The sequence below is a fragment of the Drosophila obscura genome, unplaced genomic scaffold, assembly GCF_018151105.1.
Source record: "Drosophila obscura isolate BZ-5 IFL unplaced genomic scaffold, ASM1815110v1 contig_14, whole genome shotgun sequence".
NCBI lineage: Eukaryota > Metazoa > Arthropoda > Insecta > Diptera > Drosophilidae > Drosophila > Drosophila obscura.
In genome coordinates this window covers 1,724,631-1,751,643 of record NW_024542724.1, presented here as the reverse complement: position 1 = coordinate 1,751,643, position 27,013 = coordinate 1,724,631, and the positions used below count along the sequence as shown (strand labels likewise).

The 27,013-nt window shown below is 40.2% G+C and overlaps 2 protein-coding genes across 5 annotated transcripts in view; one reads left to right on the top strand and one right to left on the bottom strand.

Moving 5' to 3' along the window:
- LOC111070362 (protein dead ringer-like) overlaps positions 1-22,026 on the top strand; it is a 30,629-nt gene extending 8,603 nt beyond the window's left edge. For 2 of the 4 annotated variants that reach the window (XR_002607347.2, XM_022360833.2), the window contains exons 2-3: positions 2,963-3,005; positions 21,558-22,026. Coding sequence is in view for 2 of the 4 variants with exons in the window: in XM_022360833.2 (XP_022216525.2) it covers positions 2,963-3,005; positions 21,558-21,569 (55 nt within the window). In the remaining 2 variants the exon portion in view is untranslated. The remainder of the gene's footprint in view (positions 1-2,962; positions 3,006-21,557) is intronic. The other 2 variants (XR_002607346.2, XM_022360834.2) reach the window with 1 other exon arrangement.
- The window catches only part of LOC111070361 (tetratricopeptide repeat protein 30 homolog), a 70,628-nt gene that overhangs the window by 33,853 nt on the left and 9,762 nt on the right, over positions 1-27,013 (bottom strand). The gene's annotated exons all lie outside the window — the stretch shown is intronic.

The following is a 27,013-nucleotide window of genomic DNA, read 5'->3' as shown; positions in this document are numbered from 1 at the left end:
ATACTTGTTTCCCAGAAATCGCTGCCAGTTACGGCTTTCGAGAAGGTGACCAAAGAACAGTGCCCATTGGCCTATCCAGAGCCGGTGCCAGTGGTAAACACTTCTCGGAAGTGGCAATGAAACCGATCTATGGCTGGGATTGTTTTTGTTGAGTAGTTCCCGGTTATGTGTCTCGCATTCGCGAGATATTGGTTTTGGCTCACTGGCCCATGGGGCTATGCCGACTTATGATTCAGATTGGGATTTACTGTGGGCTGTCTGCTATTGATGGTAATTAATGTTTGCGATGCACAAGCTGGAGAAGAAAAACAATGTATTGATTTGCATTTTCAATGAGTCATTCAACATTAAGCTTCCGGATGAGCGAAAGAGGCATTCCATTACATTCTATCTAATGACTTTCCAAAGGCATTAGTGTTTTCCACTGCATTGCCCTACTTGCTTAGTTACTTAGAGTTCAAATACTTTGCATATTCAGAGCACTTACTTCATCCACAAAAAATGTTCTTTGTTTCCCTTAAATCAGTCATAGTTCTTATAGTGTGTATAGCAGTAAAGAACACTATTCTTATCACTTGTATAGAGGAGAAAGAGAGAGAGCAACTTAGTCATGGTCGTGGCTGAATAATATGAATCATACATGTATCCTCCAACCATATGATTTACAAATCCACATATGTATGCCCGTCATAGATTCAGCTAGAAACCGAAATGAAAATGAGAATGGTTTCTCATTAAATGCTGTATGGTATGTCTGCCTATGTCTCTGTGTTCTTTTACCCTTTCAATATTGTATATATATATTTTTTATACTTTACTACGAGTATATGCTATATCTGTCCGTTGTTGTCTTCTTCATCAGCAGCAGTAGTAGCAGCAGCAGCAACAAGAGAGGAGGCAACAAAAGGCCAGGCTCCTGGCATACATTCCCATATGCTTTGGCGGCTTTGTTTGCACATTGACACAGGTGAAACTAATTAGGCCACAAAACCCAGCTCATTTCTGTATTATTTGTTAGCCAACAAAGCAGAAAAAAAAAAAAAAACAGCAAAAACAAGATACAGGGAATACAACAAAAAGTACAACAATATCTTGCAATTAAAATAAACGAACGAAGGCAAGTGAACTCATTTCTTTCGCTTGCAAAAAACTAGAGAAAAGCTTGTTGCTTCCTCTGCTTTTGTTTAAACATTTTGCAGTCGTTGAACTGTGGCCCAAAACGGAGCGACTCTCCTTTAAAGAAGGGAGTGAAAAAAGAAACACTTGCGCTTGGAAATTTCTTGTAGCTGTGTATAAAAGAAAACCGAAAGAAACCGAAAGAAGCTTCAATAAAGCAACTAAAATTGACCCAAATTTTAGGGCCATCCGTCCGGCCAACAGAGCGTATGCGTAATAACATTTTAGTTTCGCTAGTTTTCGCTTTCATGCGAGCAAATCTGCTTAAAATGTTCCCCAACAACATATGTTAGGGCAAAGGCAGAGGCAGCAACGCAGTTTGGGGCAGGAACGTGCAGACGGCACCGGGGCTCGGACTGGGGAACGTGCCTATGCAAAATGAGTTTCATTTGCAAAAGCGCGCGTGAAAAATTCATTAAAAGTCATCACAGTCCGAGGCGCGCCAGCTGCCTGTGGTCCCCTTTTAGGATTGTAGCGGATACTCTATACTTTCTGAACAAGAAATGGGAGTGTGCACTGTCAGGAGAGATAAGGAATGGGTAGGGGATCAATCGGGGATAGATGCACAGAACTTTGTAGAGTGTTTGGAAACATCAAAGTAAAATTTAAAAATTAAAACTGGCGTTAGTTTTCCAATTAGCAACAGAATTTAGAAGAAATTTAATAAATCAATTGACATTCAACAAGCTTAGACAGTTATTTTATTTCGTTTGTCTCATGTAACAAACAATCACATACTTCGACACATATTTTGATAAGACAAAGACAGTTAACAAATTAGATTTAAGTCAGTTATTATAAAGGAATCGTTCGTGAGTTGTATATTTCAGTTATTCAGTTATTTAATTGGATCAATAAACGAGCAAACGAACAGGAATGAGTACGAGTATATTGAAGGCGCTTTATTAAATTATTAAATTTATGAAAGAGTATTCAAGTTTTGTTTTTTATTCCGTACTTTTGATTCCTGATTTGTTTTTTTATACCAGCCTTTTGTGGGGGAGAAAAACTCATAATTGCAGCATTTTTCACTTTGTTTCTTAGGAATGTGCACACAAAAAAGTTGCTTATTAAAATTGAGCGAAATTTAATAAGCAACGGTTTTATGCAGGCCGAGTGTGAGAGGTGTAATGAGAGGGAGGGGCGGGAGTTTCCCTAAGAGTTTTTCACTGCCGACGCTGCTGCTGCTGCTTTTGTGGGTGGCGGCTCTTTTCGGGCATTTCCAGATGGTAGCCACAAAATGGCCGGCACTTGGACAAGTACGAGTGTTGGGGTTTGTGTGTGTGTGTGTGTGTGTGTTGATTATGAAACTACCAAAGTGGGTCTTACACAAGTGTCTACTGGCAGGGGTCTAGAGGAAATGTGGGGAGTGGAGAGTAAGATCTACCAGCGAGTGGCGAAAAAATGCAGCTAAAGTCACGTTTTGAGAGAGTGACGCCAGTTACCAAATGTGTAACCAAATGGTGGCTATAAAGATGTACGAAAAACCTCTAAAAACCCAACAAAATACAAATGTTAACTGAAAAAATATGTTAAATATGCATTTTGCATATGCTTAAAGGAAATGAGTTGTTGCATTGTGCCCCGTTTAGGGTGGTTTCATGGAGAGTTGGTGCAACTGATGAAGCTGTTTATGCTACACTGAAGTTTTGTGGGCGAAAACTGATTTTAAATTTGAAACAGGACGATACCATATACCCGAAATCAATATTACAAATTAGACTGAAATAATAAAAAATCGTTCAACAGATTTTCTATAACTTTTTGGTCTCTTTTTTATTTACAGAATCATGTGGTTTGTTATAAGATCACAAGTGTCTGAATCTTTGGTATGTCTTAAAAATTAATCTTAGGCCTATCTATATGACTTCTAAGAATTCGCTCTTAACGTAGGAAAAAATCATTAACGACTTAAAAATATTCAAATATTCATGGTCTTCAATTCTTTCAACTAATCCTACGTTCTGTTTTGCTTTAACTATTTAAAACACTTCTTAGTAAATACATCGTATGTATTCCGAAAAGTTTTTTTCTCGACCTATCCTCAGTGTCTTTCATACCACATATCGTCTACCTTTCCCGCTCTGAAGAACTTTCAGGAACCTCAAACCACACCTAACCTCATATCTAAGTTAGTCGTTCCCAAACAGTTTTCACACACCTGCTACTGTGTCTGTCTCTCCAGCACTTAATTTCTTATGCCATTTCTAGTTTATTTTGTTGGATGGCAAACAAAATATTAATTTCAACTCGGCTGCCACCTCTTGTCTGCATATGAAAACTCTGCTGCGAAATTTACATTTCAATTATGCCAGCGCCGCCCCAACCAAATTTATACATACAACAATGGGAAAGAGAAGCCACCAAGACAGGCAGCAGCCATGAATCATAGGTGAGCTACAGCTGGAGAGCTGGATCTGTGTGTAAGGGGGGGAGAGAGAGAGACTGAAACACCTACTAGTCGTACATGGAAAGGTACTCCTAGAGACAGATACAGGACTTAAACTCAGCCAAGCCTAAGGATGCCGAAAGGAAAAGGGAGCCTGGATCCATCCTGTCTGGCAGTCGCAGGCCGTGTTAGCATTTTCATAACCTTGTCAGCTTGATATGCGCATAAATTTGAACCAGTGCACATTGTTTATTTAAATGACGGTGCTTCCTCCGGGTCCCAGGCGGTGGCTGGGGTAAACCACCCAAAAATAAGTCCCAACCCCAATAGACAGGCAGACAGAAAGACTAGCTTGTGGAAGTTTTAAATACCCTTAAAGATTTCTTGTTCCTATTGTTTCTATATGAAACAGTTTCGTACTGTCATTTGGCATTCTAAATCAGTGTAGAAAATACATTCATCTTTATGTGGGTCAAATGTATAATCTTCCTTGCAGGATTATCAAAACAATGCTAAGGTTTTGTAGGGTTCTTTTTTAACTAGACAATGCTTCAAGTTCAAGTAAAGTCACCTCGATAGTCGCAAGACTTAGCTATGTATCAAGAGTTCATTATACGGTTTCAATCGACTCTCTGTTGATCTATGGTTTCCCCCTTGGTCCCCACAAGAATGTTGCCTCACATAAGCAGATTACTTAACCCAAGCGCAGACTTTCGCTTTCCGTCTGTGTGGCTCGTTTTTCCATCGGTTTTGACCCCGCAGAGAACTCTCGCGGCATAAATTACCTCAAAAGGCAATGGAAAGTGAATGTCAGGCAAAAGAACAGCTTGAAAATTTATGCTAAGCAAATGCAGGCAGCCCACAGTTCTTTCTGTGTGGATGGCATTCGGTCAATAGATACATTTTCCAAGAAGTTGGAGTGGGCTCTGGTCTGGCCTGGTCTCTCCACCCCAACCTCGATGAAAGCAAAAGTCGCATGAAAAAGTTTTGCTCGCTGCCCCGAGGTAATCTTTTTCCTGTTGTCTGTTCCACTTCGTTTTGCTGCCTTCTATCTTTTGGTGAGGGTATGGATACGGGTATGGGGTATCTGTCTGAGATCTGTCGTCTGGGCGCAGCACGCGTCCAACGATTTTATCAATGTCAACGGCAGTCAACGTCTGTCCTCCGTTTCATAATTGCCGTCGGCCAACGGCAGCAGCAGCAGCAGCCCAAACTTCAGCTCCAAGTCGGTCACAACTCTGGAATTAAACTCAAGATTGGGGCGTTAACTGCACGTAAATACCGAGATATGCATTCAATAGAAACAAAAACGAATTATGAGGATGAACAAATGTCAGCTTACGGAACGCAACGAAGTTTAGTTTCTCTACACTTGTACACTAGTTAAAGCTACTATCGAGCTTTAAGCAATGGGAATTCTCTTTAAACAGCAGTAAACTTCAAATTACTTGCTGTAATTATAAAGCCTTGATGGATTACTTCTATATGTTATATCTATTGCATCAAATCCACTGCACATCTTACCTTTCATTCAGCAATACCCTTCCCTCATAGAGTACCAAAATTCCACATTGCAATTGACTCGATTTTCACCCAACAGAAAAATAAAAATAAATCGAGAGCTGTCCTCAAAAACGTACACAGGATGCGGCATAAATGAAGGTGAAGACTGTACGAGTACGTACAGCAGTGATGATACGACTCGATGGCGATAACGATGATGATAATCAGCAGAGCAGCCTCATGACGATGCTGCTGATGATGTAAAGAAGCGTGACAATTCAACAAATATTTAACTGTAGCTCTGGCAACTCTCCATCTTCGGGCCAGGCCGGGCCGGGGTGGGCCCTTCTCAGCCTCAGGGCCAAAGAATTTGCGCAACTTTCTACGGCATCCAAGGCAGGGGCCTCCTCATGATTTTCACTTTTCATTTATGAGTTATTGTTGTTGCTGTGCTGCTACCTCTGTGACATCATCGCATGGCTAAGCAGGATGGGTCTTGCAGGGTGGGGAGGAGGAAACATCGGACTGACTTCGGACCCTGGCCAGGTCTGGCACTGGCCCTGAGTCTGGTGCTGGGTCTTGTACTACGTCTGGCCCTGGCCAAGTCAAGTCAAGTGTCAGAAAAGTGAAAACTCTCTCTGTGTGTTTGTGTGTATGGCTGGCTTTTGGGTGGCAGTGTATGTGACTGGACTGACTCGGCCTCATGTGGTCTGGTCGTCCGTTGTTGATTTTTCTTTTTTGGCGATCCAATTTCAAGTGGCCTGCTGTTTATTTATTGTTGGACTGCAGCACCCGGAGCACTGGGCGCACTCGCAGCAGCAGCTGTTGCCATAACAAAAAGCCATAACACACAGAAATATATGCATAGTGTGTATATATCCACAGAAATATATAATAATTGTTAACAATTGGGCGCGTCAGTGCAGGGAGCAGCCGTAAAAACAGAAAGTACAAGCTTTTGCACCCGCAAGATGAGTAATCGAAATTATTCCAAAATTATCCCACATTTAACACTCTATTTTTATAAACGGATTATAAATAAGAAATAAGTACAAACAATAAGAAATAAATATAAAATAAAAAGGGCATAATCTTTTACCATATAATAATAAAAAACATATCATTTGTTACATGTTTATCTCTAGTCTTCCCTGAGGCTGAACCACACCTGGTTTGTATTAATAAACATTCCTCAATCAACAAAAATAAATGATATCATTAATGACATAATTAAATTTATATGGCAACCAATTCAAATTAATAAAAGAAAAACATTTAATTTTCACGCAATGTCACAGAACATTGATAAATGGAAATGCCTAGGAGTGAGGTTAAGGGTTTGTTTTACTGCTACTTTTTTACGCATCAGCACAATGGACTAGAAATGGATATTCCCTCAATGTTTATTTGGCCAAATGTTCAAACTCTGTGGTCACCCATACATCCGCTACATCTATATCTGATTGTAAGGCTATTCATTAAAATTTACGTTTCATTTGTTTTCCCCCTCTTTACTCATCACATTCCATCGGCATTCTCCACCCCACAGACAAAAGGACTGACAGAGACTGGGACACCGTCAAACAGAAGTCACTTCAAATTGCATAAATTCCACAAATAGCCAATGTTCGTGGGGCACTCTATATAATCCCAACCCTCCAATTTACTCCCCCTTGAACAGCTGTCACCACAGAAATCGGAACCGCCGCCACAGAAATTCGAGTGGCAAATACTTTTTGGGGGAGAGACAGACAAACGGACATCGAGACCGAGACCGAGACTTGACACAAATGTCAATAATTCAAACCGAAAACTGACCACACAAGTTGGTCTCCCACCCATGGTTCTTGATCATTTGAGCACCTCATTGGACTTTGGCTTTATTGGCCAGCCCCTCAACACACTCGCCGCACACCCCACCATTGGTCACCATTTTGTGGGAAAATTCTTTTGAAACTTTTGTGAAAATTGCCTGTCATGCGTTTTACTTTCACTAAACACAGAGCTGACACCCAGAGAAAGAGAACATCATCCCGACCAACAAAAAAAAACAAAGAAAAATTAAGACATTTAACGCTTATTTCATCATTGCTCAATTCCTATCTATTTGGGTCCATAGGGGGCTGCAGCTTGTCCCAAAATTTGTGGTTAGCGTGTCCTTTAGGGGAACGATTTTAGAAATCGGTATTTGGTCAGACTTTTGAAGGGTTCACATGAGTATGAAGCGAAGTTTTGTAACTTAGAGATGTAACTGTAATCTGTAACTTTTTTTCCAAAAGATTTATTAATCTTTGAACCTCTTTTTACTGAACAGTTAATTTGTTATATAGTGCTCAGCGTATCTGATATCATATCTCTGAATCATTGTAAAATAAAGACTTATTAATATATATTTTCTTTGTTATGTAGCTTCTATTAAGAGATTGTCCTAGATATATATTCAGAGTATATTCTGCTTCGACTTTCCTACTTTACAGCCTCCCTTTCCATTTCTATTGTTTGTTCAGGGTGGAGTGCCCGACGATTGTTGGACGACACACGATGCGTAATCGTCAGAGGCTTTGTTGTTGGTTTTGTGGACATCTCCTAGAGAACCCCCGCCACCAGAATCCCTCACCATCCTCCACCCACTGTGCGTTGGAGATTTGATAAACTGCTTTTCGACTTTATTGCTGTTTTGGCACAAAATGCCTTTTTATTTTTTTCGCAATGACCAATATTTTCATCATCTTCCCCAATCTTGTCACCCCTCTTTCTCTTCAGCTGATTTTCCTACTTTCTGTTGTCCATTTCCACTTCGTTATACATTTTGTATTATTTTTTTATTCCTGTTGTTTTTTATTGGGATTTTTATTTACTTTTATGTGTTTATTATTTGGTCTCCTTTTGGTGCTTTGCCGAGCGCAAAATTGAGACATTTTTTAGGGGTCGTGGGTTTGGTGGTTTTTTTTATGGAAGGGCAGTGGATGAGGTGGGAAGAGTGCTGTCCACTTGGTGGTCACTGCATTGGAACATTGTTCTTATTGGGAATTGCTTTTTAATTTGGTTTGTTCTTTGATTGTTTTTATTATTCTTTTTCTTCGCGTGAATTGTTTTCCAATTGCCGCCGAGGGAGTATTAGGGTGTGGTTGTGGTTGGAGCCAGATACAAGGAAAAGAGAAAATTGAAATTTTTAGGGAAGTACGGTTGTTTTTCTGGTGGTTGCTATGAATATTTTGGTGTATAAATTTCAAAAGTACATAAAAAGTTTTTACATATTACCAGTATATTTTTATTACTTTTTTGTTGAGTGATGATATTTTTGCCCGTCCATAAATTCAAGCTATCGAAAAGGATCACGAATAAACTATGATTTTGATATAATCATAAAATAAATATTACAAATAATAGCAAAAAAAGTTCTTATTAAATCTCTAAAACTTAACATGTATCAACTAACCTCATGTTGGTTCCTCTATTTCTGATAATGCTCTCCAATATTCTGTTACAAAAGTTTACAAGTTCTTACAATTTAATATTCAACTTAAAATTAGCAAAGTTTTGGCTTTATTGTTAAACTTTACTTCCTTATAAAGCCGTATTTTCGCATGTTCCATAATTTTGCCAAGCAATTTATCCAGAATATATGGCAATTTTTTTTCAGTTATCCCTAAAACTTTTTCACATGGAAATGTGCGAGAAATAACCCATTTCATTTCAAACTGGTAGCCCCTTAACCCCAGCCGACCCCCAAACACACACACACACACACACACTCTGCATCTGGTTCCCTCCCATACACCCTCATTACTGCAGTCTGCTCTCCGCGCACTTGCCCCTTGCACCGTCTGCTGCATCTAATTATGCGAATTCATTTAAGCGCAGAATTTTGTATGATTTCTATACCCTTGCTGAGTGTTGTATATTTGGAGGTTAACTTTAAAATATTTCCGATATCCAAATTTTTATGTACATATGTATGTATGTAGATATGTACATATGATATGCTTAAGTAGCATACAATACTCAGGAATTAATTAAATAATCATCGAAATCGGTTTCCCATATATTGTACATACATATGTAGGTACGTATACTTATGTATTCTTATGATCAATATGGAAGGGTATCAACCGCTTCAGCATTCGCAGCGAACATTTCTTTCTTGTTCTTTTATTTCGCTAGAAAATTAGGTCAGATTTAACATATTCATTAGAAATTGAGCTGGGGGGAGAGTGAAGATGCTGTGCGGAATTATATAAGCATGTGGGAGAAAGTGAGTGAGTGAGACGTGAGACCAGCTGAAGCTCGAAGGAAGCGAGCAGAAACTTTTAAGCGTTTTTAATGGTGATTACAAGTGCACACACACACACACAGTCACACACTCCCATTTACGAGGCAAAAAAAAACTAAAACTAAATTATTAGAAAATTGCATTCTATAACAACAGCGACGCGTCGCGACGGCCTCGTTTTGGCTTTGCTTTGCCCTCACGATAAGCATTCGTTTAGAACAGAGCGGAGCAGCAGAAGAACAGCAGTGGAGCAACGCAGAAGAGAGGAGTGCTGCGACCAGACCAGGGCAGGCCAGGGCAGGGGCAGGGAAATGCAATCGCCTTGTGTCGCTTAGGCGCAGCATGAACAGAAGGCACAATTTGAGTACCCTACACCCAGAGAGATGAGTACATTTTGGGGAGAAGTAATTTGGGCAAAACTTTTACTATAATCCATATTTTATCCGTTCATTGCATAGTAACTTTGTACAATAATATGACCTTTTTTCCCTTATTTAATATCTTTTGTTTGCCAGAAAGGTACTCAGGAATCGTTGTGGCCGAATCTGTACCGTCTTGCATACAAGAATTTCAAACAACTGATAAGAGCCGGGCCGTCAGAGCGACAACAACGGCAGCAAGCAAGACGTCGCCAGCGTCGACGATGGCGTCAAATGTCTCAATGCGATGAGAAGAGCTCAACACTCGAGCACGCATCTGTACATTCAATGAGGCGTGGCTCAAGCATTGAGCTGATTCCCCCCCTTCTGTCGCTACCTATGAATGCTTCCACTCCAGCCTCTGCCCAGTTCTGCTACTGCGTCTGCTGCTGCTCTTATGCTTTGATGCTGCTCTGCTTTTGCTTCTTCTGCCTATGCTCTGGTTGACTATCTCTGCCTACACTTCTTGTACTGCTGCTTCCGCTTTTAATGCTGCCCTGTTGTTGCTCTGCAGCTCTTCCACTGATGTTAAGTTAAGTACTGGCGAAACGAGGTAGTAGTTGATTTGCTGAATATGCTTCGGATTCTTTAAATTAACACGATTTTTAAAATGTTTGTGCAGCTTTTATTGGACTAAATTTGTCAGAAGATACTCACAAGAAAATAAATTTTACATATATTCTCTTAGTCCTTCACTTAAGGATTAGGCTAAGATTAATTCACCGATTAATCCACACTCTAAAATGCAGTCTACATATCTCTATTAAACAGCATCCACTGACATATTTTGACAGTGCTTAATTCCACCTCTGCTTCTGCTGCTATCTCTGCCTAGTGGTCTGCTACTGCTTCTCCTGCTGCTTCTTTTCCATCTGTATGATGAGCATTTCAATTACAAAAGCACGCAAGTCGCCATCATTTAATGGAATTAGTACAATGGCAATTGTGGCCAAAGACACAAAGAGAAGACGTTAAAGAAGACAACTCAACTCGGCACGATGCGACACGATATGAGAGCGGAGCGGGCACGGACAGCGACTCCGGGCAATAGAAATAAATTGAATAAAGCGAAGGCTGCCCCAAAGCAGAAGAGAACCGACGAAGAGGCGAGGTCATTTCAGCAGTCCCCCCGTCCCCTCACCGCTGATAATTTTCGAAAGATAGGCAGGGAATAGAGATCATCAGCAGCAGAAGCAGAAGCTCTATAGAGCTATGGCGTACAGCCCATCCCCAATTTACAGCCATTCATTCGAGTCAGCTGCAGAACAACAAAGACCCGTGTCGATGACAATTAGCGATTGGATGGCTTGGAATGGGGACCGAGTGGCATGGAATCGAGGGGGTTTGGGACCCATCTCTGACCCAAACATTTGTATGGCAAGGGGAGACCCGGCACACCTTTAACCAACTGGTAGCCGGAATATGTAGAGCATGTAGCGTTTTCTGTTGCGCCATAAATTAAATTTAACACCCATCAACAAACAGAGATCCCCCGGCATCGATAGTTACGTTCTCTTCCAAACCCAAACCCAAACGTAAACGTAAACCCAAACCCATTTCTAATGGCAAGTGGAAACAATGCAAAAAAATTACACGCCCCAATGGTTCTTTAACCAATTTATCAAGCTCTCGAGTCCGCCAGTAGTGGAAACGCTTTTTGGCAAACCTTAAATTGAATGCTTGCACTATTTCCATCGCCATAAAATCAACATTCGAGTATAATAAATTGCAGCTCGAAGTCATCCATCAGCTGCCCCTGTCTGTGCCAAGGAAAGTCCATCAAAAGTGTTCCCCCGAGCGTCGTCTCCGATACGATACTCTCGTTATGTATCTTTTTGCGCTAAACACTTTAAATTCAACAAATAAACAGCAAGAGAACACTAGAGGAGCCATTCAGCAGCAGTTGCAATGCTCTTAGGAATAGATTAGTATAAAATAACATTTCTTAAATTCATATTTGTAACTATTTTTTCCATTTCTTGTTTCCTCAACATTAATTGTTACCTTACCCAGCTCTGTATTTTAAGTTCAACCTATTTAGGCTTGATCGGTTGCCAAATCTGTCTCACATTTCATAGAGTGGGACGTACCCCTATCATAGAGCATAAAAATCCCCCGCATTGCACGCTCAACACTCTCAACTTCATCCACACACATCGCCATACATAAAGACTCCTACCGATATATGTATATGTAGATAACATCGTTGTCGTGGTCGCTCGTAACGTATCGCTTCGAGGTTTGAATGACGCGTATCATTGGCAATTAAATTAAAATATGTATACACAACCGTAGAATCATACAAATAAAGCTACAACAAAACAAGAAGCAGAAGCAAGTCCAGCCAAACAAATATACAGATACAAACAAACGTACATACATATAGCAACTCTTTGCAATGTCAGCGCTTCCCCTTGATGCGAGTACGAGTATCAGACAGATAGACAAATACGACTATAAATGTATCTACGTATATCTCGATGTGTGTGACGAGTGGCGGACTGCAGCTAGTGATTTTTCGCCAGTGACATTTTAATTGCTGTTATGTTTTATTGATATACAAAAACAACTAAAGCTAATTGTTTTATTGTTAAATGCGCTTTATTTGCTCTCTGAGTGGCAGCTTAATAATCAACTTTAAATATCATACAATTAGCGCTATTATGGGAAGTTTATACTTATCTGCCTTCCCCTTCCCCGCCTGCTGGTGTACCCACAATTTCCTATTTCTTTTTGATTCACATTGAATCTCTCGATTTGATGGATTGCAGCCAATACTCGATGTGACATTGCTATGCTACGATCGTGTTAATCTCCAACGGGGGAAGTGAATTATTTTAATGCTGTTCTTGCGGATACAGATTAGTCACAAGTGTGTGGGATGTGGATGTATATTTGTTGCATTGCATTATAATCTTTGAAATGCTTAAAACTTTGGCACGAGTTTTCGTTGATTAGATGATTTAAGTACAGATCTTCTTTGGCGAACGGGGAAACCATTCGCAGCATTCGAACATCTACAACAGCTTTTAAGTGAACAACATACTTGCATGCTATCGAGAGGATAGAGATACATACATACATCTTCGTCTCGGGGGGTTGGGCATATTTTTCTCTTTCAACTAGACAAGTCCCTGAATCATAACTACATAAGCATTTAACATTATTGATTCATTAAAATAAAAGAATTCGCAGTCAATCTCCCACCTTTCTTCCCTCTTAAATGTGTATGCTTCTCTTTCGCAGAACAATTTCTGTTGATTCCAATTGTCAGTTACGTAATTTCATTGAATTAACGCTTCGTACTCGTAACACAAATTTTTTGTTTGCATTATACTCCGCCTCTTCGTCAACGTATTCCTCTTTCAGTCCCATTGTTCCGCTTTTGGTAAACACTTGAACTGTTAACTGGTGACTGTTCTCCTTCCTCTCATTCGTCTTTTGACTGTGCCGCCTTCAACTATTGGAACTACATATACTCACTCGTACCATACCACACCATAAGAACGTGTCTGTGGCGGTGTGGTGTGCCTCATCAACTGTCTGGAACTTGGGAAGGGAAGGAACGTGCACAACAGGCTTGGATGGACCGTAGTTCATCATCAACATCATCGTCATAAACCACATCATCGACTCCAAATGACATTTCCTCTGCAACGCCTTCAACCCAGTCATTCATCAGCTATGAGATATAGACATAAATATGTATGTAGCCTGTGCCTTGTCTATATTTTTTTGTATACCCTTGTAATAGGGTATGTATTTTGATGTTTGAGAAAAGCTTGCAAATATTATTGACAAATTGTTCTTTAATTAGCTTCAATGGCAATTCGTCTTTCAGTTTGAAAGATCTCTGAACTTTTCAACAGATCGTTAGCGATAGGATCGCACATTCGAATGGAATAAACTTGTCTACAAAATGTAATATAATAGGTATTTGATATAGCCCCCAATGGTTAATCGTTTCGTATGTGTTTCAGATCAGACACAATATCATGTGGATCAATCCCTTGTCGATCTTCTAGGGTATCTAAAGCTTCGGCCCCCTAGTCTCTTATATCTGTCCATTCTGTCCCCCGGTCTTCCTTTCTCTCTGTCCGTCTCTTTTGCGTCTGAAGTGCGTGCTTGAGTTTTGCCTTTGCCGCTGCTGCCGCTGCCTCTGCCACTGCCGCCTTCTAGTTCTTGGTGTTGCTTTTGCTGTTTTAGCTGGTTGCTTCTTCTCTTTCTATTGCTTGTTTTTTTTTTTTTGGTTTCTTGCGTTTACATTGCGTTCTTTTCATTTGGTTCTTGTGCAATACTCACACACAGACACACACAATCACAATTTCTATGGCACTTGTCCATGCCATGCCGCCACTTGTCTTCCACTTTATGTGGTCGCCGCTGGCGGTAACTAACCAAACCACACCACACCACACCAAAGAGGTGCCACTGCTCCACGAACCACTCTACGCGTACCTCCAGAACCCCTCCACAACCAGCCCGCTTCGACGCCCCAAAAAAAAAACCCAAGACAGACACTTCAATTGATTATTGGAGCTGGCTCTTATTTTTTTGCACAAAATGATTTACATTTTGCTTTTGTACCCTGTAATTAGTTATTGTAGCGGGTAACCAGGTTACAGTTTCAGATACTGGCAGTATAAAATATTCGATTCACTCAATATTCCTTCTCTTGATAGCAAATAATTTCATTTCGTGGCGTAACTAGAAGTCGTTTCAGTTGTTTTTGAAACTTGGCATCCTTTGAAATTAATCAAAATTTGTACTTGCACTTGTTTGTTCCGAAAGTCACAGACCCTCTCCCAAATACATGCAAAAACATCTTAGATCTTAGATTTGTCACCCATAATAACCCACTCCAGTGATAGGAGATATCATGGAGTCCGATCTGTAATCAAAGTTTGAACCTTTTGAAGTTCTGCTTCGTTTTTGTCTGCGTCTTTGCTGTGGTTGGCACTCATTAACAGTACTGCTCCCTGTACATCTCCCCCTTCTTGAGAATACTCCACAGAGCTTTACCTTAAGTCCCCCCACTCTCTGGACTCCTCCCCCCCTCATAAACCAGAGTCCGATTCCCGTGGTCTTTTGTTGTCATTTGCACTTTTGATTTCATTTGAAGTCCGTCTCGGGAAGAGTCGTCGAAGACATTCTGCTGTCCGTTGTTCCTTTGTTATGTTCTTCAGCTTTTTGTTTGCTTGACTTGTCGCTTCTTTCGTTTCGTTTCGCTTCGCTTCGTTTTGTTTTGTCTTGTTTTGTCTTGCTTCGTTTTTGGTTTCTTTTATTATAATTTTTTGGCATACAAATTAAGTTGCATTCTCTTGTTGTTGGGCTCTCGTCTCGTCGACGGCTTTTGTTGCTTCGTTTACTTATATTTTACTTTTGCTTGAATTTTTTTCTGAATATTTGGTAATTTTTTGCTTCGCTAAAATCCATAAAAAAAAGGTGGCTTCTAATAAGTTGGGGGAGGTGCGTTGATGTATGAACCTCTTCTGGTAAGCAAGTACAGTAAAAAGACTTTTGAGCGAACTCCGAAGGTACACACAAGTTATAACTTTCAGGCTTCAACTGTTGAGAGGTTCTACTATGTATATCTCTTCTGGGAGCCCACACAGACCCCAACGGTGAGATGTGGATGTTGATGTTAATGATGATGATGATCAGCGAGCCATAATCGCTGGGACTTGGTACTGGCTCTGAGACTGAGACTGGGACTATTCAAAGCACGTCAAAACCGCAGATAGATTAATTACGGAACGGACTTGGACAACGATTGCGACGACGACAGCGACGATGGTTTTTGCCATGAAGTGCATTCCATTTATTCTATAAATTATCGCCACGAATTGTTCATGTGAAACGTGGGGGGGAGGGGTGCAGAGCGGCGAGTTTTTCCAGCCATACCGCATCCCATCCCATCCGATTCGATTCAACCAACCCCGCCCCACGCCCACATTTTGAGCAGAGGTTCGCCATCTTTTCGCTTCCGCTGTTTGCCTCGTGCATCTTAATTACTGAACTTTTTCCCCCCCTCTCTAGTATGCTGAAAATTTCCACAACGAAACGAAATTCAATGAAAAATATTTATTCAAATAGCAACCAACTATTGAGGCTGTAAATGCTAACAGTAGCAGCAGCAGATACTTTTTTTTTGTATCTGTATCTTTGGCTGTATCTGTATCTGTAGTTGTGTATGGTGTATGTTTGGTTTTGTCGAACGCTTCGTTGGCTGCTTTGCACTTGAGATTCTTATCGCCTGTTTGTTGGGTTGTGGGGTTCGGTTCTCTCCTCCTCGGCTCAACGTTGATTTTCAGAATGCACATTCTATCTGCTATCTCTGTCTCTTTTCTCTCTCTAGGTGTTATACCTCACATTTTCTTTCTCTCAGCCGCTCCATCTATCAGTACAAATATTAGTTAGTTGCAAGTTTTCTAGTTATTTTTCTATAAAGTAACATTTTTCGTTAGCCCAAAGGCTTATTATGGGTATAGAATCGGGGATAGAAGTTGCCATCGAAGCTTTGTTTAATATTTTTTGTTTAAAGATTAAAGGACTACTTCACATGCGAATGGAATATGTTGATACTGATCAAGACAACAGAAATGCAAATGGATTTTCTAGATCTGAAAAGCATTATAACACCTCCTCCGCAGGAAAGTGAGATGAGAAGGGCCGTTAAGTCTGCTTTCTGCGAATTCTGGTGGAATTTAGAACACCCTCTCTGCAAGGGTATCAAAAAGAGCAGTAAGAGGAGGAGATTCTCAGTGAGAGAGATGTCCAACTTAGTTGGGCATTGAAGTGCTCTGTGCTTATGTCTCATTAGAGATACTTTACCAGCGAATCATCGTCGTTGTAGTCGTTGTCGTCTTCTGTCGTCTGCTGTGGCCTGACCTCGCTGTGGCTTGGCTTTATAAAAAGACACAGATTAGTAATGCTCTCGAGTGTGGTCCCATTCTGTATGGTGTGTGTGTGTGTGTGTGTGTGTGCGAGTGTCTGTGTGAGTGTAATGTGTGTGTAAGTAGCAGCACAAAGTGTCAGCTTTGGAGGCAGACTTAAGCATAAGAAAGCTCTGAGCGCCAAGCCAAAGAGAGAAAATGAAAGAAAAACCAACGTTAAATTAGTGGCAATTGTGCGCGACATGTGGAGAGTGCCCTGCCCCCTTGTGCTTGTGCCACACATCCCCCACACACAGTAGTACCCCCGTAACTATTTATTTAGTTGACTTTTACAGATGCAGATATGTATACATATGTACTCGTTTCTTGTGTGGCTACAGACCAAATGGCCAGCGATTTGTAGCAGTCATCGCAACACCCCCAAGCAACTTTTGTGGAGTATGTACTAGTTTATGAGAAACACTAGGCCACCCTGTAAATGGCTTCCATTCCCATTGATGAAGTGACTTTGGGTTAGACTGAGGTTGGGCCATAAATTACTTTGGCTTCAGCTTGATTGGTCTTGGGCAGGCCTTTGATTTTTCCATTGGAGCAGCTTCAACTTCATAGATTGTTAAGGGTTCTTTATTTAACAGATCTTCATATTATGAAGAGTCCTTGTGAATCTGGAAGAAGGATTTGCCAGTCCAAAAATCTAATTTATTATTCTAAATATTCCATCCCATTATGGCTTTGAAATGTCAATTTGGTTAAGGAACAAAGAATATTCCAATATTAGTTTAAAGTAATTTTTGTTTCTGTAAATTTACTTACCAATATTATTCAAAATGAAAAAAATTTAACGAATGGTCATAGACCTTTTGAGAACCCATGTATCTTCAAGTTAAAACCTTCGCCCTTGACAAAGAGATCTGCAAAGTCACTGATCTCTAAAAGAAATTAGATAAGCCCTGTCTTTAAAATAAACCATTTCAGACAAACTTATCGGAGGTCTAGGCATTATATTACCGGATCTACACAAGTACTCAAGTGATCTTCTGTATTTGCTTTGGTTGATTGGATGGCTCTCGCTTATCATTTCACTCCCGCTGCTCGTGATGGGCACACATTTATGGTCCAGGCCCTTTTCTTTTGGGTCTTCTGGTTCGGTCCAACGGCTATCTTTAGGAGATGGCAAGGGATTTGCAGCTAATTTGCTTATCGCTTTACGTGCGCAGATACGAGGTACACGAACGAACTAAATAATCAGTCAGTTGCCACGCCTGTTTTTGAGTCGTCAAACTTATTTTTTTTCTTTTTCTATTCTAGAAAAATTATGAATAAATTCTATATTTTTTTTTGACAAAATGACCAAAAAACCAATCCCGAAAACCGAAAAAAGAGCAGAAAAGCGTGGGGGAAAATCCCAAGGCAGACAAATTAAACAAACATTGGGCGGACAGCAGTCGAGCTGAGTCAGTCAGCGCCTTGAAGTGGCCCCAAAAATTTTAAATCCCCCAGTACCACCCATTACCTTCAAGCAACCCCTAGACCACCACCCGCCTGTCTGCTTCTATTTCTGTGGCCAGTGGCAGTGGCTGACTGGCTGGCTCTGGCTGTGGCTGTCGTCATCTTCATCATCTCCTCGCTAACCGTCAACGTCACCATCACCATCATCACCATCCGCGGAGGAGCTGCATAAATTTCTGTAAATCTCGCGGCAAATCGGAATGCTCTGCTCTCGGTCTGTTCTCTTCTCTGTTTGCAATTTGTGCCAAAGTTCTTGTTTAAAGACCCCACAACTCACACAGATACTGCGCACACACACACACATAAAGAGATACTGTCGGACCACGACAAAAAGGAGGCCAAACTAATAAAGATGAAATGGAAATACAATGATGAAGGGGAATTGAAAGAGACCGAGAATACGGGCAAGAGAACTATGCATGATCGGACGATCTGAAGGCGGCGGGTTCAAGGCTGGTAACCGTATGGAAAATCTGGAAGGAAAGTTCACTTGCATATGGATTGACAGCGAGAGATGAAAGAGATGTTGAGGATGAATGAAGAGGTAGAGTGAGGTATTTTATGACAGAGCATTCTTTGGGAGAAGAAACCAGCCACTGCAGTGGTTGACAGTTATCAATGCACTCCTCACTGCATCGAGGTTAAAGTCCTCTAGATTTGATTAATGAAGGTAATCAGCAGGAGCTGAAAGTATTCTTCAGAATATTCTATGTGTAACAATATGATTATAGCGATAGTAGAGGGTACTTTTTTTTTCTGAAATTCGAAATTCGAAGCATGATAAAAAGTACATTTGCAATAAATGACTACTTGACAAATTTTGTATTCGTTTTTAAAGCTTGCGGGAAGCTTCCAATTCCCCAAGTTAAGCTAAAAAAATGGAAATCCTTTTTCTTTTCAAATAAAAACCACTGTTAGCTTGTTTGTTTGATTACAGAGAATAGTTTTTTTATGTCTTCAGAAGATAGCGCTACAGGCACAATGACTTTTTGGGAGGGATAATGAAAGTAATAGCGATTTTTGGGACTTACCGATTGACCCCCAGAAGGCGTTTGCTTATTTACTTTTGTGTCGAATTCAATGAAACTATTTCTAATAAACCAACTGGGATCAACCTAAAATTTCCTTCATTATAATATTTAATTTTTGATTCCTAATCCCCAATCTCTGATCCTGGGAATCATTGGAATCCCGAGCGAATTAATCTCCCTGAGCCGTGCAAAACGCATTTCCCTCATTAAATTCTAAAAGAAAATCCAACTTAAAGCATTCGCCACACAACAACATGTTGCATGGACTGTCGCCGCTGGGCTTCCGCTTCGGTCCGCCCCGTTATCCCCACCATTTTGTCACGAGTCCTGCCGCAAAGCCCCACTAAAGAGGAGCAGGAACAGGCTGCTGCCTGCCACTTTCAGGTTCTGCCGCCCGCAAATAAAAACATTAAATGCTTTGTTGGCTATGCCCATGCCTCTCTCCCACCCACTGCCTCACCCCTTGTGGCAACGTGTTGGCCATTCATTCAGTCATTAAGTGGCAGCTGACGCCGTAGCAGCAGGGGGTGGTGGCCACTGGCCTGCGGGTGGTGGACCGGAGAGAGAGAAACGACTCTAAGGGGGCTCTGGACCCACAATTTGTGGCGAGCTAAATAATTTTTATTACAATTCGGTTTGGGCTTAATGTGGTTTTTAGTATATTTATTATTAATTCTGTTGTTTTGCTCTCTTTTCCGTCGCGACGGCAGTAAAGCTAATTTCATGATACACTTCCTAAATGACAGGGTATTGTGACTTTCAATCAGAAGTGTAAATTGATAGCATTTCAAATACTATGATCAGATAGGGGTAACAGTTGAGTCCCGAGTCAGCCAGGGATTTTTTACCCTCTATAAAGATTGACTTAATTATGTAGATACAATAAACGGTAATATGCCATGGAATAGGCCAGATTTACATAGATATTAACTATAGAAATGGAAACTGGTGATATTAGATTCCTGTGGATTCTACAAGTGCACTGAGGTCTTGTAAAAAGATGAACGATAGAAGAGGATTGATTATTTGACTAAAAATTTTTATTGGTATAATTACGGGTGATGTCTGCACCATTGAGGTATCCTCTATGGTATTTGCGGTATTGCTGTAACTAACACAGAAAATATGTCTTTCATGATTCGGTATGAATTTAAATGGCAATGGAACTACCTATTATATCATAAGTACTACATACATACCTACATATATTTGAAAGGGTATTTGAAGCATTGACTCTAAAATTCCACATTCATATAAAACTTTTCCATTTCGTATTTTTCAAGTACTTTACCTCGATCAGCCTTGAACGAGCCCTAACCCATGGATAGATACCGATAACAGATAATAAAATAAATCAAATGTTGCGGAACCAATGAACACTTGAACTTTGCAGTTGGTCTTAGCACATCCATCACACACCACCCCCCAATATGTGTGTAACTCCAGGGCCCCCATCCAGGCCTCTGGCACAACTAAAGTTTGGCACTTCTTCAAAGTGTTTTAAGGCGGCCTGTCAAATTAACCTTGAAATGTGAATAACATTTTGTCGAAGACTCGCTGCGCATTTTAATTGAATTTAATTAACATTTTACTACGCCCGATACTTTGAATATGGGAAAAGCGACAGCGAAACAAACAAAAAACGAAAACGAAAAAAACAAAAACAGAAGCAGACGGGACACACGAACGGACAAGGGACAGACGACAATTGGCGGACAAGCCAAAACCGAGTTGACAATGAAGCTGGCGACGCATGCGCGCAGACTAATTGCCGGACACGAACGCACGGGGGCCCTGAAGGCAGCCAATAAAACGTAATGCTCGTAGAGCTCTCTATAGAGCTGAATGTGACCCAGACAACAACAAATCTAAGAGTGGGAAATATTTTTGTAGCTAGACGATTGGGGTGGTTGTGGGTGGCTCGGGGACGGGGGTGTCGGGGGAAGCACAGACATTGCACTTGAAATCTAAGACAATGGAAAAGTTTTGTAATGATTGCTCTAATGATTTGTGGTATGGCTAGAGAATGAGTACTTGGAAGGGGGAATGGGAAAGCAATGGGGAATGGGAAGTTGGAAAATATAAATTAAAAAAATTCGTGGAACAAACATCAAGCAGGTTTTCTCTATATATAAACCAGAATTCATTTGAATTCAAGGCTTTAATACTGGCAGATAAATATAAGTTTGTCATTCAGGTTTGTATATTAAATATGTATCCGTAAATGTTTCCTCATTCCTAAGCCGTTACCTGCATCTGCTCCTTAAATTACTTCCAAAAACTACCAATAACACTTGCCAACTGATTTTAGCTTTTCTTTAATTCAAACAAATCCTACACTTCTTTCAACATATTTTTCAGCTTCGAATATAGAGTTACCAGAGCTCCTTAGGTCTCAAGTTCTGTCTTTCGTTGATCTCGCCCCGACCATCAGCAGCTGGAGGGCTGCAATCTGCCGCCCATCATCAGAGTGTTGAATGCAGCGAAAAAAATGTTTGTGTACAGCATTGAATTTCACAGGCAAACAAACACACAGATAGAGATACAGATAGAGGAGCTGCTGAAGAAGGTGTCGTTTGAACGAGTATTTGTGTCTCGTTTTGGTTCATATTTAATGCTTAGCTGGGTCTCAGTCCATTCCATCATCTGTCAACAGGAATCCAGAACACAGACACCAAACAGAGCAGAGTCCAAGTTCATGTTAGAGTCAAATGTGCGCATTAAATGTCAATAATCATAAGTTTGTTCATTATACACTAGCAAAAGTAGAGATAATGATGTTGAAGAGATGTTTTGTAACCATTTAATGTATATTCGTATGTTCATTAAAATTGATTGAATATATTTTACTGAATCTTGGGGCTACCCCAAGTTATGGTCCTTTAGTCCATAATCATCTAGTCATCTAAATATATATAATTATTTTTCTTATACATCACATATGTATATCTTACGTAGAAACTATTCATCTAAAAGGGTATCTAATACTTCGTTCCACCAATCAATCCTTTCTTTCTTGTTTAAATTTTGATTTGGTTGAGGATTTTTGGCTTTGGTGGCTTTGGTTTTTGGTTTGTCTTTCACATGGTTCATTGTCATTGTTTGCATTGCCCACAAAAGGTCAACTTACTTACTGTCTTTCAATCTCTCTCCCCCCCTCCCACCATAACGCCCTCAACAAATGATTGTCGATAGACGGTACTGGCTGTCCCTGGGCTTGAGGTATTTGAAATTGAATATGGGGCCACTGAAAAATATTTACTCAAGTGCAGTTCTCTGCAATGTGAACAGGGTGAGAGCAGGGGACAGTGGACCCTGGCTGGGTGCACCATAAATCAAAATGATTGTCAGATATGGACAGTGGTTCAATATTGGTTTGGGTCGTAGGGGAAACAGTTGAAGCTAATTGTCAGCTTCCTGAGATCAATGAGGATGTGCATGGGATGTGCACATGGAATTTGGTTAGGGAGGAAGGAAGTGGTTTGGATGAAAGGGATGTTCAGTAATTTGTAAGGAAAGAGTCAATTATAATACTAAGAGAAATTAAAAATTTCTAGGAGATTTTGAGTGTGGGTGTGGTAAATGACAGAAGAAAGGTTAAGTGAATACAAATCTATAAAGATTTAAAAGAAGAAAAACGAACAAAAATTTGAAAAGCGTATTTCATTGGAAGTTTTTTTTGTTGGATGTCCAACGATCTGTAGTCATTTTTAATTTTTGTATTTTGTTTTATGAATAGAACATAAATATATTTCATATTAAAATTATATATTCTAGTATTTTGATGAAATACTTTTCTAAAATTAGATTTATTTTATCGTTAGATTAAATATGGGAAGTATTAAAAAAAATTTGTTTTCTTTAATTTTAAAATCAAAGTCAATTATATTTAATTTCACTATTTTTTTATTTAAAACCCGAATTACTAATTTTAATATATGTACATATGTGTGTTTCTTTTTAATATGCCATTTTTCTCTGTGTTTACGAATATATTTTCGTTAAAGTACTTATTATAAATGGTATGAAACTTCTTTACTTGGGAGAAACTTACTTAACTAAAGAACATTCTGAATAAATATATGACCCCTTTTGAGACTCCATTTGGCCTTAAAACCGTACCTAACTGTTTATTTCGCATCGCGCAAACTTTCTTTGGCTTCAAAAGCCTTAAAGAGCTTTAATACTTTTCAATTTACGTTTTTTATTGCTATTGGAACCGTTAAATGTATCCATAACTGCACACCCATCCAAACCCCACAGGGTGGCCCTTGAGTACCTGAAATGGAATACGTCTCAAATCGAAATTCCTTTGGGATTTGGTGGCCAGCAGCGCTCCAAAAGTCCAAAACTATCTTTCGGTTATGTGGCACCAGAGCCGGAACGGGTCATGCGGGGAACCAATAAAAATGAGACTATCCAGCAAAAAAAAAAAAATAAAAAGATGTTAAAATACCACAGGTGACTGACGCATGCCACACACATACAGACACAGTGGGACACACACAAATATTCATAGGGGGGGACACTCACACAGAGATACGATATGAAGGGACATATACACAGATACATAGCAATAATTTACATATTTATTTTGCCAAACGAAAAGTGGAAATAAGAAGGAGCTAAAAGAAAGAAAAGCAAAAAAAAAGAAGTAACAAGAACAAAAAGCTGGGTTTCTGGGAGCCGAATATTGAGATACCCTTTTAGATTCTTATGACAGCTATTGGAAATAAATCTGGGTTTTTCTATACAGTTTTTCTGTGTCAGTAATTTAAGCTAAATAAAATGAAAGCATTTATACATTTCTTGGCATCTCTGTTGAAGCAGATAAATATTGTATTTGTTAACATTATCTGCTAATTATGGATTATGATTTTTTTCAGTCACAAAAATCATGGACTAGTTTAGGAATGACATATATGTACATAAGACCCTTAAATCGTCATTAAGGAAAGTCGTCACCATTCTTTCTTTTCTGCCCTGCAACCATCCGATAAAAATACTTATACCCTTTCCAAATGACATACCCTCTAAAAGCACTGTGGAAGACACCCGAAAAAACTGAATATCTCAAAAGCAAAGAGAAGTTTTTTCCCCCTCTGGGCTTAGTGGTTGAGCGGGGAGGATGCAACTTTTTGTGGCGGAAAGGGGTTTTGTTGAAATTGAAAACGGCGTTGATTATAATGTCAATACTCATAAAAACAACAGAAATACTACAACAAAAGAACCCAAAAAAAAAAACTGACTACAACTTTAAAGTTGTGACAAATGCAGAAAGCGAGATATAGATATATACCCCTAAATAAAGAGGTTAGAGGGGTAGATATACCTCGAAAGAGGGACAGAGAGGGATATTCGGTGTGGGGACGAGAGGTGTGGGCTGGTTGGACCGCTCTCCTCATGGGTGCGGTCCAAAACTGGGCTTTACCCCTTTTTATTTTTATGTGCTTTTATTTATTTTTTGCGGCCAATATTTTTGTCGTTTTCTTTTCCTTTTGAGTGTTTTGGTGTTTTTTGAGAAAAAAAATCAAAATGTATGTTTCATGTTCTCCATTGGCACTTTCATGGGCATTACTAATGCTCGGTGGAGACATTTTGCGTGTGTTGTTGAGGGTATTGTTGTTTTATCAGGAAGGCTGTTACCTAAATAATATTCGGTTCGAAGATCTTTCATTTGCACATCAACTTTTATATATTGCCAAGTTCTTAAGAACACATCAGTTAGACAAATAAAGTTTTTCAATTTAAAATTAAGATCTCGGAATCACAAAAAATTATATTTATGTTTTGTGTTCCCAAGATAATTCATATTTGTTGTCGTTTAGTATTAAGTATTCATCCTATGTTGTGCACATATGTACATATATCTTACAACACCAGAAGAGTTTTTAAACGTTTTATTCTATAAAAATATTTTCATAATTGATCACCAATTGATCATCAGTACATCTTAATTCCATATTCGATGAACTCCCATTGAAATCTCTGCACTCGAAGGGTATTCCGCACCTCTTGTTTTGTCTAATACAATTGATATCTTGTCTGCTGGCTTGTCCTTTGGCTACCTGCCTGATCTGGTCACCACCACCACCTCCTCCTCCTCCTCCCAGTCCATCCTCCGTCCACTCCACTACAATCCACTGTCGCCTTCTTCGCGCTGTCACCTCTAGACTTTAATGCGCTTTGGCATGCTTTTAGGCAATAATTCATGGATTAACGCCATTTGGCTTAAGCTCATTTCTTTGGGCGCTTTTAGCAGAGACTTCGGATGCTTCTGATACGAATATGTATTTTTTTGGGAGCCTCACCTTTTGATGGCGATGGCGATGGCCATTCGCATTCCTCGAACGTGACTAATAAACTTTTGTCTCATTCTACCCATCCTCGATTCCCCAATTCCCCAATCCTCCCCCACCCACATCATCTCTAATGATCTTGCTCATTTTTGTGCAAAAAAACAAGCTAAGAGACACAGAACAGAAATTTGTGTAGCGATTTGTTGACCACAACAAATTGCATTCGCCCGGAGGTCATAAATAACTTTTTGGGAACTGTGTCCAAGGAATCGTCTGTGCGCTCGTGTCTCCGTGTCGGTGTCGGTGTCCGTGCCGTGTCCTTGTACCTGACTGACTGAGTGACTCCCCAATGTCCCCGGACGGACTGAGAGCACGTGCTAAGTGCTGCGCATCTCATTAATCAATCCCCGAGATCCACACCGACCCCGAAGATTGGTTGCCTTTGATTTATGCACAGGAATATCAGTTTTGAACTCTCTCGCATTTAAAGGTATTTCAAATTCGTATCCAACCGAAAATTCTTAAGGCCACATTCTATGGAATGACAGGCATCAAGTTTTTGGGTAATTCCTGCGACCAAAACATAAAGTTGGCCAAGCGGCTTTCAATGGAAACCCAATCAGGCTCCCTCTTTGTTTTCGCTCCTGTTCGCCCACCCTCTCTGTATTCTGTTGCTCATTCCCTGGCTCCCTGGCCAGTACTTCTTCAAGTCTTTTCTGTTCCCAGGCGGCCAAACATTTTGCGCTTGCTTTGTTTCTGCCATGGCATGCAAAATTTTTGGATAGCAAAAAGATGAATGGATGGACTTACAGTACCGGGTGGGGAATAGTGAGCAGGGTTCCACAAAAGGGGCAGGGAAACATAAGAAGGAGCTTAGATGCGAGTGACAAAAATCCAAATACCCTTCTATACATTTCTAGGACAAATAAGACAGATTTTCTATAAATATGTAGAGATTCGGAAATGCTTCCCCCAAGCGTGACAAACTTATTCATATAATTATAGCACCCTTTCCTTATAGGGTATCCAACCCAAAGGAGCTAGAACAGTAGCAAAAGAGTAGAAAAGAAGGATGCAGAGAGGCAGCGACCTCATGGAGTAGCAGCTGGCAAAGATTGTATAGCATGATGGGGCTGCTGCTGCTGCTGCTGGTCCTGAAACTGGAACTGGGAATAGGATTTGGTATTGGTGGATGGGCGATGGTTGGGTGGTGACTCGAGGAAATCTTGTGGGTGACTGACGTTCCCAAGTGGCATTGGCAGCGTCGTCTTGCTGCTGCTCCTTTCCTTTCCCACTCCGCTTCCGTTGCGTGAATTTCCGGCCATGGCATTTTCCATTGTTTTTCCGCGTTGGCATCGTTCCCGTTCCCGTTCCCTGCCATTTTCCATTTAGCTGAAAGTTGATTCGCATTCGAGGCATTTAATAAGCGCTTATTGTACTTACGGTCCATTGTTGTACCAATAAGTTCCTGGACTTTAATGAGCAGATCCGAAAGGAAAACTTTTTGATAATGGATTG